General features: G+C 38.4%; 1 protein-coding gene across 5 annotated transcripts in view; it reads right to left on the bottom strand.

Annotated features, from left to right (window-relative positions):
* The window catches only part of DIP2C (disco interacting protein 2 homolog C), a 314466-nt gene that overhangs the window by 18621 nt on the left and 282330 nt on the right, over positions 1–13515 (bottom strand). For 3 of the 5 annotated variants that reach the window (XM_050319574.1, XM_050316246.1, XM_050317887.1), the window contains 2 exons: positions 10693–10722; positions 8934–8995 (listed from right to left, as the gene is read on the bottom strand). In XM_050319574.1, coding sequence (XP_050175531.1) covers positions 8934–8995; positions 10693–10722 — 92 coding nt within the window. The remainder of the gene's footprint in view (positions 1–8933; positions 8996–10692; positions 10723–13515) is intronic. The other 2 variants (XM_050317041.1, XM_050318744.1) reach the window with 1 other exon arrangement.

Raw genomic sequence — 13515 nt, 5'->3', positions numbered from 1 at the left:
AATGAGGCAGGAACTCTGGTTCAGGAAGGGAATACTCAAAGCTTCACAGATTAAAAAAGGCAATAGCAATTTTATCATAAAAGACTATGGAAATACGTAAAAAAAGTAAGTCACGTTTATGTCTGTTTTCAGCCTCGAAGTACTTTAAAATGTTCAGCTTTCATCACACATTAAATTTGTTCAAATTAACTTTGCACATTGTGTAAAGCACAATTGTGTAAAGCACAATAAACACAACTATACAAGAGAATGCAGTGGACAAGGGCTCCGAAGAATTTGGTCTCCTGCCTTGCACCTCCTGAGCCCCATCAGGTACAGCATCACCTTTCTCTGTGCTTCAGGTCCACATTTGCAAAACCAAGCACAATTGCTGCTCTAGTTGTTATCTTTTTGTTCAGGTTATAAACCTCTCAGGACATGGTGTTTATTACTAATTGTTTTTGCAGCACTTTTCATAATCACAGTTGTGACCTGACAATTCTGTTTAATGCAATATGCTTTTTCTATTTCATAACCCTTTGTCTTCCCAGTTCTAATTGAGAGAAAGAGACTCTACATATAGGGAAAACTTTCATTATAACAAACTTGGGATATGAAAATGCCCTCAACTAATGGAATTAGATTATTTGTTGTTAACAAATTATGGAAACTATTTTAGCTTTGCCAATGAAATATTCATATTCTACATTCACACAATGTAATCAAAGGAGGAACTTCTGAAATCAAACAATTTTTCTTTAATCTGCCCCTTTATCTTGTACAACCTCCAAAATTCCTACCATCAGCTGACTTACCCTGCATTATTGGGGAAGAAGTTGCAGAAAGCTCTCCTTGAAAACAACCAGGATAATTTCCTGTTTGTGGAACACCAAAACATGGAGCTAATTTTCCAGCTGAATCAAAACCGCAGATGAGCACTCTGAAGAAAAGGTCAGCAGTACCACGAGCAGCAGTGCCTTGTACACCTGCAGGCGCTGAAAAGGGACTGTCCTGCCACAGGAGACTTGCTGGGAACCCTGGCTGAGCTTCCCAAGATTCCTTGCCTAAGCAAACCATCCTCTGTAAGCAGACACTTCTAGAATATGCCACACTTAAAAGGGTATGTGAGGCTTCAGGCAACATATTAAGGAGTACTGAAGGGAGCCATTTAAGACGATATTACATCTCTAACCAAGCTAGTGACATATCCTTACATAAATAAAGGATACTTTCACTGTTCATAGCTCTCCTTCCCAAGTCTAACCATTCAGTATTCCTTTAATCAGAGACTTTTCTGACAGCAGGAGCTAAACGAGTGCCTGAGGGTAGCAAGCTGGAGTGGGTCCCAAAGGTGACAGAGCCCATTTCCCAGGGGAAACCACCAGCATAGCACCCTCTGCTGAATTATTTGTCACCAAAAACTGACAGCATGTGGGATGGCAAAAGCCCTGTCCTCCTGCAAAGGCTGGCAAGAGAAGAGGAGAAAGGAAAGAGGAATGGAGAGCACTTAAGAAGCTCCATCTCTTATAGCACACTACAGTCTGTGTCTAGGTCTGCAGAAGCTACAAAGTTTTGTACCAGATTTTACATGTATTCATTAAGTATTTTTCCTTCCAAAGCAGATGCCTTGTGAAATGAACTCTGAGGCAGCAGTATGGGAAAGCAGCACTTTTTCTCCACTACTGAAAAACCAAATATACCCTGTGCTGATCACTTTTTGGCATTTTTAAAGAATCACTGTTTAGTGTTCCATTAGCAGTATATACAAAACTGAGGGAAAACAGATTATGTTTCAGAATATATTATCTGTAAAAATCAAATACACAATACATACTTTCTGTAAAGAAAATGGAAGAATGGAAATTCCATGTTATTAGGACTCTCCTATAGCTGTGCAGTTAGATTCATGGTAAACTCTGGGAGAGAAAGAAAAAGTATGGCTTGTAGGGAACAAAAAAGGAAGACTTTTTAATAAATCTTCCTCAGAAGTGTGAGCAGCCAGATTATTTTATCAATTCCCAGCTTCCATGAGAAGCATAACTGAAAGAGTAACCTGCAACACCAAAGAAGCTCAGTACACCCAGAAATGGGAATTTCTTTTTTTTTTTTAACAGTGTCAGACACTCTTAAGGAATAAATATGTTGGTATATTTTAATGAGAAGGAAATTTAATAAAGAGTAAAATTCCTAATAATTTACTGAAATTTAATGATTTCAGTAAAGTTACTAGGAAGTTAAAAACTGGTTTGTAAAAACAAAGAAAAACGAAAACATTTTCCATTTAGTTCTTTTACTTGTACTTGAAGAATGACATGTAAATGGCACTTGCAGACAATAACACAAATGTTCAACTGCAGTTCACCTACTTTCCTGGAAAGCTGAAGCTTTTCATTTTCCCTTTGTCTTTGTCTTACTTGGTACACACAACAGTATTCTCTTTCCCCTAAGCCCTCCAGGGAAATATAACTGGAATTTTAGGATTTCTAGTTAAAGTATGCTAAACCACATCCTCTCTCAAAAACCATATTTCAAGCCAACTCTTATTGTCCTGTTCCATTAAAGTCATAATATACTTATCCCTTGAAGATGACTTTATCAAAGAAGAAGTAGACCTGCTTCAAGGGAGGAAATACTTCAATAGCTGGTAATCTTGCCTTAGAAAGCAAACCAATTACTTTGTAGGGCTCCCATTCCTACAGTTATTGGATGTTTCTCCCTTTCTCCTGCCCTGAAACAGGAATTGTGTTATGCCTGGAAAAATGAAGCATCTTTCAAAGCCTTTAAATAGGTACATTTACAAATTTTGTTATAACTTGATTCTTATGTGGAGACAGTGTAACTTCTTAAAAAAATTTGCTCCTCTTCAGTTTCCCAGGTCATCAGCTTTATTCCTAATCACTGACTATTCAGCACACAGAGGCTGAACAAGTCTCTTGGTTTGTTCCTCAGCACACTCAGGAACAGCAAGACAGAATTCTTCCTCCACTCTAGGCAGACCAGGACTTCTCCTATAAGTCAGAATTAGAAGTGTTTATATGATGCTTATCAGACCAAATTAACTTTTCTTTCTGGGAGACTTGTTTTCCATAGATCAGAAACAGTGCCAAGGGGATTTTTGAGATAGCAGTGTTTGCATGGCAGAAAATAACCCCAATGCTGCTAAAAGACCAAGGCTGCTATCTTCTCCTGAGCAAAAATACGAAGGAGGGTTTTGCCAGTACCATGATAAACAGCCTAAACTCTCAAATGAGGTTCAGAAAATTAATGGCAAAATGCCTAAAAGCCAAGTATTTCTACAGACTCCTCAAATTCAAGCTGCATCATTTCTTATCATACTTATTTCTTTGAGAGACTCAGGTTTTATTTTAAAGACCTCAGGTCCTCCTCCTCTGAGTTACCTCTATTGACTTCATAGGGGTGGAAGTCTTTTCTATTTTTTATGAGAAAAACCCCTGTTTCTGTGATAACAGAAAACCCCCAAACAGCTAATGCAACAGACAATTATCAAAAAAGCATGAGCAATGTGTGAAACTTGGAATTGGAGCCATCCATATGAGAAGATTCTTGAGGCTCAGGATGGCCAGATCAGTGTTGTTGGAGGTAGTACTTGACAATTTCATTTGCAAAACAAGCTTATTGAATATAAAGCATTCTGAGGCTGGTGACATGGGAGGTCTATGTTTTGAACACTTTACCAAGTATGTAGCACTTTACACCTCAAAATACTCCAAGCCCTTTCCCTACCCAACTTCTCCGCAAGGGAAAAGGTGTCTGGGTGTCAAAAGAGTGTAATAATAGATTTTAACTAACCCTTTGGACCCCACACAGCGAATAATTGAGGACTGGGATTTTCTTTAAGCTGTAACTGGGCTCTGAACGCTGGAAAAGCCTTGCTCTGCAGCATCAAGGCAGCACTCTTCAAAGTTCCTCTTTTGTAACCACTGGCTTTCAAGTGTGATTAATCAATTAAAGTTTCACAGAAGGTAACCATTTTACTGCCACTGCCATTAGCATGTATCCTCCTGACACACCTCCCCCCAGCTCTTCTCCCTACTGTGTGACTACAAAATGGTTCTCCTCCACGCAGTGACTGTGCTACAGAGCACTGCTGCAGCTACAGCTTAGCCAACAATTTAGCTAAGTAGTTTTTTTTGTCTGGTAACCCTGTAATAGGAGTATTTTTCAAGGTAGATGGAGTAAAAGTGTTTGAGAATAAAGAAAAAAAGCTCCCGTGGCTTTATTGCTCGGTATTACCCAAAACAACGAATACACAACATGAAAGTTTAAGTAAAATACAGAGGAGAGGGATAAACAATTGACAGTCAGAATAAAAGGCTATTTTTCTGCTCCTGCATGAAGTCTGAAATGCTGGAATATATTAACATGAAGCCAAAGCCTTAACTGATTCCTTTTGACAGAGCCTGGATTTGAGTCTGGGCTCAGTGTATAAGCAATCTATAAAAATAAATCCTAAGTAACTGTTTTCTCATATCTTTGAAACGCTACAAGTGTTCCCTCTTTTCCTGGGGAATGAGATTCAGAATTTCCATCCTCTGAAATCACCTTTGTTAGGAAGACAATGAAGGACATTCAGAGGTCTCTGAATACCCCCAAAATCCTAAAGAAAATATTAGGCTTAGCACAGTGTACAAATGACTTCCTAAGAAATCAAATCTGCTAATGACTTCAGTATATACAAGGTCACTTTTTTTTAAGAGAGACACTAATTTGCATCACTCCAAGAAGATGTCAGTGACCCACATGCGAAGACACCTATTTGTGCAGCTCCACAGACTGCTTGTTTAATAAATAGAGACAGTGATCAGGTTAAAATAATTGTTCTAATGATGGAGTGGGAGTATTTAAATGAGAGAATATGGATATCACAAGGCACACACTGAATAATAGCTAGACTCAAAAATTAATAACTTGAACACAAATACATCCTGGTACTTTTCCTGTCCTTTTAAAATAAACTCTGATATCAAAGTAGATTTTTCCGTGCTCCATTTAGGGCAGAACGGTGGTTTTCATATTCTTTTTTTTGTTTTGTTTTTCTTCATGGATAAGGTTTTGCTAAAGAGAAGAACATTAGGATGCAAGAATAGGATTTGCATGGAATTTAAACTTTAGGAGAAGATCAGTGATATCCCTCAGTCATCACCAAATGGATCCTTCAGCTCACTAAAATATCTGAGGAAATCCTCCGTACAGCATTCAAAATATGAAAGAGAGATACACAGGAAAAGAAATACCTATGCCAAAAATCAGAGAAAAAATTCAAACCAGTCAAAATATTTCAAAGATTTTCATGATATTTTATTACTTATTCAAACCAGTTTAGTTTCAAATTCAAGGTAATTTCAAAATCTAAATAAGCAGATTAAAACAGTAACATTTTGAAAACGTCTTTGAATGATTCTAAAAAAAAAATGGTTTAGGATATTTGCAAATTTGTTGAAACACTTGAAAATCCAGTCTGACCTGCTGCAGAACAATTAAAAATGGTTCTGCCCGGTGAAAGAAAAAATTTTGGAATCACATGAGGTCTGTTCTCAGTTTGATGAATTGGTTTGTTTTGCCATTAAATAAATTTTCTACCAAGAACTAACCTGCTGTTAAGGATGAGGAAGCTATGAAATGTTTATACTAATAGCATATATATATATATAATTTTGCTGGACATTTTTAATTTTATAAACATATGCACTTACTGGTTTAGAACAACCTTGATAAGAGGGATGCTTGGGCTTTAAATGTACATCTTTACTGGCAAACAAAGCTGCAAATGTTAACAAAGCCCACAACTTCTAAGTATAGGGTGTTTTGGTATGATGAGTAAAGGCTTTCTCTCTCTCTCTCTCTCTTCCAAGCACTTCTCAGCTTTTAGCATATTTACACATCTTGTGCTTAACCACTTGAAAAGCTTTCTCAGGAGAACATGACTGGCCTAAAATGATGATGGAATCATCTGAAAACCAGCACTTTAGATAGCAGGACAAGAATACGTATATATTTATTCTATTAAATTTTCTCTTTTGCAGGGGAATGGGAATAAAATTATTTTCCCAGAGGCAGAGAAATGCAGCAATGGCCTGACAGGGTGCTCATGACTGGAGTTCTGCTGCCTCTGCCCTTCCTGCAGATGCCTGTGGGCTCATATCCTGTGGTAAGGCAGGAACCAAGAGCCACTGATGTGCTGGCGCTGCCCAGTGCAAGGCCAGATCATGCACCAGGAAGCATTAATCCAGCTATTTTGCTTTTTGGACCTGAGTTAACCTCTCTAAACTGCATTTCACTGCAGTGCAGAGGCATATCAGCCACTTGATGGATAACTCAGGAATCCTCTCCTGATTTCTATTAAAAGCCCGTGTGGGACTTGCCTGTCTTTGCTCGCTCTATCTTGGCAATCCTGAGGGCACTCTGACTTTTAGAAAATCAGTAAGATGCCAAGTACAACAATACTGATGACCTGTCACCAAGAGCAAGCCAGAGCTATATATTCTTGCTTTTAGGAAGCTACTCAATTTCCAAAAAAAAAGGTATCCTAATGCCATTTGAGACAGCACAGGGTGTCTGGGACATCTCATTAGGGCTAGAAAATACAATGGGAGCTCTATGGGAGATCCTGCTGAGGTAGCTGTAGCATCTAGAACTGCACTAGATGCTCACAGTTAGGTAGTCAAGGCTTTTTCCAGCATCAGAACCCACGCCAGCCACTGACCAAGTGGTTGCACCTCTTGGTACAAGTTTCCTGAACTTCCAGGTAAGCCCAGTACTATGGCCAGAGCCCCATCAGCTAAACCAGTGGGCTGGTAGCTCAAAACCACATAGAGACAAACAAAAAGGGGTTTGAAAAGCTCCACCCTCATCCAGGAAGCAAACCATGCAAACGCAGTGAGAGTCAGGAAGGAACCGTCTCATTTGGTTGACCAACCACCCCTAGACCTCCACACTGATTGTACATAGCACAGGTATTTTGACCTAAACTCCTATAAAAAATGATATTTTCTGAAGCTGTGAAGTGTGCAAATACATAGTTACTGGATGAGCTTGAAACAGTTGTATTCAAACTGATTATTAATTTTATAGATGTGAATAGGATTTAAATGATTTTAGAGATGAACTGCAGCTGGTTTTTGAAGCAACTAGAAAGTGTTATCATGCCAAGAAAAAAAAAATTGTGTTTAGCCTTTTTCGAACTTTGGAAAACCTGTTCTAAAATATAAATTATGAAAAACATTTTCCCACATTAGGTGTACAGTGCAAATTTTTCATATTGTTGGGGGACTGACTGGCCTGCAAAGTCTCAGTGGGTTGTTAGTACACGATGTACAGCAATCTTTCAGTTATTGTTTAGTACTAGGGACATTCAGTTCTACTAAAATGGTAAGAAGCAGCAAGTGTGAAGAGACTACGTCAAATAAAGTTGTTTTCTTCCCTAATTTATGACCCATGAATGTAATTCTAAATTCCACAGGATTGGGTAAATGAGGCACAGCTCCAATCCATCAAATTAAAATCTACATTACCACAATATGAGAACCAACTCTAAAGATCATCTTTTATGTTCTGTAGAACTAGTCACTAAATATAAATTAAGACACTGCAGAGTCTGATTTTGATAATGATGTCTACTTCTCAATGACATGCTAAGGCAAGGAAATACTATACCCATGGTTTATGCAACTTTTATAAACAGTAAATCTTAATACTTCTATATATACACTTATTTTTATTATTTATAATTTTTACTAACTGTGAATATTGCTTTCTCCTTCTATAGAAAAGGCCTTTTTTTTCCTTGGTTGAGTATAACCATGAACTGTGTCTCCACAATACTGCAGTTGCTGCTCCAGGAACACACAGTTTCTGGGGCTGGGTTATGCAGATTGTTGTAATTCCAAAGGACAGATCAAACATAAGTGTTTTTATTGATAACATTGTGTGCAAAAGGAATAAAGAAACAGTGAATCAAGTATCTTGCATCTCCTTTCTTCTACCTGCCAAACTCCATGTGCAACAAGAAAATGTGTGTATGTGTATCTGACTTAACCACCCAAGGCCTGCAGTGCCCTGAGGTTTGCACTCTGAGAGCTGAGCAGGTCACTTTGATATAGCCACAGCTGGTATTCACCTAAGGGGAGCAAATTCTTTGTTAAGCTTTTAAGAAGGATGAAAGAAAAAGAACAGAAAAAAAAGCCCTGTTTGGATAATGATTTTTTTAAGGGAACCAGGACTGTTAATTAAATGTTCTCCTTTTCCAGAGTTCATAGAAAACTTTTTCTTCTGTTACAGTTTTATAAAGAGACTCCTGCTATAATTTTGACCAGAGTACTGGCAAACTGAAATATATGTGCATGAGTAGTTTTTGATGTTACACCTGGAATCTCAAGTTTCCCTCCAATTGCAAAGTCGTGAATTTTAGTTCTCACTTCTTGTGTACAGATCTAACACTAAAGATGAAACTGGAAAATACCCACAAACACAGAATGTGGTTGCTCACAGTGGCTGAAGCCAATAATCCATCCCCTCATAGTCCTACAGCATTAAGAATTGCAGCAAATCCCCCCATGCCTAACAGCTGCCAACCCAGAAGAAACATCTCTGTGAAGCTAAGAGGCCCCACAGAACTCCAATTCCTATGGACTGGCTGGGGTCCACCACCTGAATACAAGTGTCATGAAATCCTGATGGCAATAAAGGCAGGGAATCCAATTAGTCATTGCAGTGGTGATGTCATATGCTTCAGTTTTATCAATGGTAAAATTAATTAACCAACTAATATAGAATCCTAGAATTACAGAATGTCTATGTCTGCTTGCTGGTAGGAGTTAGAACAAAATGAGAATTAAAAAGGTTTCCAGAGTCCGTGAGGTGTGCTGTAAGTAGTTTTCTTGCTATAATGTCTGTTAATTGTGTGTATTAGAGAAAAAGAAAAAGGTGGTTCCGACCTGTCATGCCTCAGTGCCCTCATATCAACATACACTGTGGTGGGATCTGGTCCAGATGTTCCCTGTAAACAACAACATCAGCTAATCAGAAACTGAAGGCTGGGAGGAGGAAAGAGTTTTACCCCCCAAATAACCAAACGTTAATTCCAGTGCTAATTATGCTAATCAAATGACAAGTTATATTTAAGCTATTCATCAGTCAAAGCTCAGCTTTACAGAATCAGAACAAGCACTGGAAAACATACCTACCGTCAGGCACATGTTACCTTGGGGGTCGGGAAAACATCAAGCAGTCAAACTACTTAACCAACACATGTCAACATAGGTTTTATTTGCTACAAAAGGCCAAGTAATCAGCACATGGATACATACAAAACATGTTAAACACATTTTGCCATATAAAGGAAGGCGGAAGTTGCTGAGGAGACACAGTTTAATGGCAGAAGCACATGGTCAGGAATGTGAAGCATGGTTTACTGAGAGTCTTCCATACATGCAACAGAGAATATACTTGAAGCTAAAGATAGTAAAGGTAGCACGCATGACATGAACCAATCTGGACTGAAGGTCTGTAAGCAATTTTTCTATTCCTTTTCAGTCTTCCACTGCATAATTTAAACCCTTGCTTTATGTCACAATATTTAGCTACTTGAAAAGCGGTAGACTAATTTTAGTTTCCTTCCATGCAGAGATGATAGAGTCTTTAGGCCTTTCCACCCACAGCTTTTCTGCAGTTTTGTAGCCTGCTATGATATGCCCTTATCCAAAACTTCAAACTCATCACCACTGAACATCATGTGAATTCTCAATGCTCCAGGCTAGGGCTCTTTTCTCTGCTGCAAACCTCATGCTACTGCTAAGCAGAAAGCTAGAAGAAAAGCACAACTCCATTTTGGAACACTGGAACGGTGGAAATTTTCTTTTCAGCAGAGGAATTCACTTAACCCTGGTGAACTTCAGGTGCACAAACTCCTTTATCAGTTATTTAGATGTTTACTACTTTAAATAGCAGGCAACATCAACTCCTTGTGATTTCTGTCCCATTTGGGACATATTGTAGAGTATAATTCTTCACGTTAGGAATGTCTAGGGATAAATTTTACATTTCTGCAATGCTGGCTGATAGTTACACAGCTTTTGAGCACCAAAAATCACAACAGACATCCACAAGTGGCTAATTTTTGTATCTGAAGGGGAAAAGAGTTACCACTACCAATTGATACTTACTGTACAGGTACTGATTATGACCCACCACCAGAGGAGAACAAGAGTAATAGAGCTGCACATGCATGTTAGCCTCTTTAGCTTGTTATACACAATACAAGATACAATATCCTCTCTAGCTATTAACGACACAATTTTCAGTCTACTAGTAAACTCAGCAGTGTAACAGACTAGTGCTGAGTGGAGAGCTTATTTGAAATATATGCAATGTTAAAAAGAAAAAAACAAAACCAAGGAAAAGTTGGTTATCTTTAAAAATAAAACTAAACCTGAATTGATTTGTAAAATAATGGAGACAGTCAAGTTTGAAAATCAAAGACAATCACTATGGTATTTATTATTTTCAGTGTGAATGAAGTAGTTACAATGGACAGATAATATTTGATGAAACCTGCATCCAGATAAAGCTGTACTGGACTTATTTATAATTTCATAGAAGGATCTGAAAATCCCCAAATCTCCAGACTCAATTTCTAGTCTGTCCCACTGTTGGAAGCTGATAGGTGGGTATTGAGGGAACATGAAAATCCCCTACCTGCTCGGCCAGCTTCCCCAGCCTGTGAGGCTATAGCAGCAGGGATAGCAGGGATGAGGGAGAGAAGGAAAGAAGGTAACACAAGACAAAAATAATAATAAAAAATGGGAATGAAGGGTGGGAGAAAATAAAAAGAGGAGAATGCAAAAAGCAGGGAGTAAAATAAAGGCTATAGCAGGGATAGCAGGGATGAGAGAAGGAAAGAAGGTAACACAAGACAAAAATAATAATAAAAAATGGGAATGAAGGGTGGGAGAAAATAAAAAGAGGAGAATGCAAAAAGCAGGGAGTAAAATAAAAAGAAAAACAATGTCAAATACAGGAATTTTACAAATTAACCATTATACCATTAAAGGTTAAAAAAAGTAAAAAATGAGGTGTCAACATTTTAGTAGAGCAACAGAAGAGACAGCTGTAGACTGCTAACCTTGGACAAACAGACTTAAATGGTTTTAGGACACTACAGACAATGTTGTTAGTGGAAAACGTGTCTAACATACTGGGTTTTTTGTTGGTTTTGAAGTCATTAAATATTGTGGCCCTGCTATATTAATGCACATACATTGAGACTGAGTTCCAGGTCTGCCATTTCACTACTAACAGAAGTTTGTAAACGATGTCCTCTGGAAATCAAAGGTAAGCTTTCTTTTTGGAAAAAAATAAAATTAGTATACAATGGAGAAAGATACTTACACCTTCTTGCATACAGATTAACCTGATCCTACAGTGAAATAAAATCAAGGCCTCATGCACAGTCTAACTACAAGACCATAAATAATTGGAGCCACTTCATAGTCCAATAATTCTTCGTTCTTAATCTATTTGCTATGGTAAACAGTGTAATACGTATAAAGAACAGTAAAATTAAAAGCTGATAAAAACCCATCAGTACTCCACCACAAATGATAATGCAGATAAGAGACAACAAAGAACTCTGTGGTGACTAGTCCTAAGCCACTACTATCACGTGGAGCATCTAATACCAGATGGCTGCAGTAGGACTTGCCCTACGACTTGTGAAAACAAACAGCTCTGAAAGCACTGGCATCCCACATCCTTCTCCTCAAACTTCTGAATGCCAGCAGAGTTAAAAACTGCAGCATCATCTGCCACAGCAGCATCTTAAAATAGGTTTATTTTGGATGCAGGGGAAGATGAAGCACTTAAAAAAATAGGACAGAGCTGCTTATTACATTGATGCCCCAAAATAGTATTGCTAATAATTCAGGTTGAACACTGCAGTGTAACTGCAAGAATGTAGGAGAACTGCTGAAATCCAGCAGTTACATAATTCATTGCATGTGACTACACTGCAGGTTCAGAAAGGACTTTGAGAGTACCAGAGTCTTATATGGCTCTTAACTATGGAATGGCTTGAGAAACAGCAGCTGAAGTATCAGCCATGTCCTTCTGCAGCCAGCTGCAGCTGGGATACTCTGAAAGTGTTTCAAAAGAATCAGAGTCTTAGCCAAGACCAGAGTGACTGACAATTTGTCTGTGCACATTTACTGAGAGACAGAGATGGAAAGCATCTGTAATGCTGGTTAACAGGAAAGAAACGACACAACTTCTGGTGTTGTTTACCCAGGATATGCTGGGTAGTGTTCAAGGAAACAAAATGGGACAAATGTAATTTTCTGTCTGAAAACAAGTATATCATAAGTCACATCTCTTGGACTAAATAATCTCCTGCCCATCCATTGGCTGCCACTGATGAACCATTTGTGGGTCTGTGCAAACTTCTTCAATATGCCAGGTTTTTATTCCTTTTATTCTCTGGGAAAACACTGCAGGTCTAACTGCCTGAAGAACTACCCCAACAAGTCAGCTGTAGGGCTGACCACGTGCCAAGACTCAGTCCACAACAAATTTCCAGTGAAGTCAAAGGTTAAGCTGCATGCTCTCTCCTACTTCCCTCTCCAGAATTAAAAATCAGGAACTAGGGCAATCAGAAGTCCTAGGAATTTAAAATAACTGCTCTTTTGGGTCTTGTTTTGCTATCTAAGGATGTGGCCTCAGTGTTTACTCTGAGTCTACTTCTGCTCCAGAGACGCTCAGGAAAGGAATTTTTGGTGTACACTTGGCAATGTCACACACACAAGCACAGCAGCTGGAGCTGTGAAAAGAACTTCACGGCATGACTCAAAGTAAAGGTGGGAAAACAGAATCTGAGGGAACTCACCCAGAGCTATAATACATGGCTAAATGTGAATCATAACCTCTGGCAAAGTGCATGGTCCCCTGCTGCACTCATTGCAGACCTACCCTTTATTACTTTTAATATGGAAGATGCTCAAAAGGTGTAATCCATCGCTAAGTAAAAAGAAGTATTAACTTTAATCCTTAAACTGATTAACAAAGATTCCTTTGCTACACAGTGAGGAAAGGGTTCACTTCATACAACTTCAGCCATCAAAGAAAAAAGCATGCAGTATAAGGTAAGAAGTATCTCCTGATGGTGATGAATCATACCTCAAGATGGGCACCTGAGACAGGCTGAATGAAACAGTCTATTGAAGTATTTCTGCAATTCTACTGACTGTAGATGGATATGGGATAACTCACTTAACCTTGCAGTCTCAGTTAGAGGAGACATAAAAGAAGCAAGATGAACTCTTTTCTCCTGCTGCAGTTTGGACAGACTTGTTAGTACATTTTCAGGGTTAACTAAGGAAAATGAACAACTTCTAAAAGTTTTCCTTCAACTGAAATTGAGTAGCAGGTTGAATAAAATGAAAATATTTATTCCAAGTGTTTAAATGGAAATTAGCTAAAATCCTAGAGAACCATCTGTGCTGTCGTAAGAAACAGACTAGTTTTCAT

The sequence above is a fragment of the Myiozetetes cayanensis genome, unplaced genomic scaffold (genome assembly GCF_022539395.1).
Source record: "Myiozetetes cayanensis isolate MyiCay16 unplaced genomic scaffold, myiCay2020 scf1, whole genome shotgun sequence".
Lineage (NCBI taxonomy): Eukaryota > Metazoa > Chordata > Aves > Passeriformes > Tyrannidae > Myiozetetes > Myiozetetes cayanensis.
Note: the sequence above shows the minus strand (reverse complement) of the source record. Positions and strands in the feature narration are given on the sequence as shown.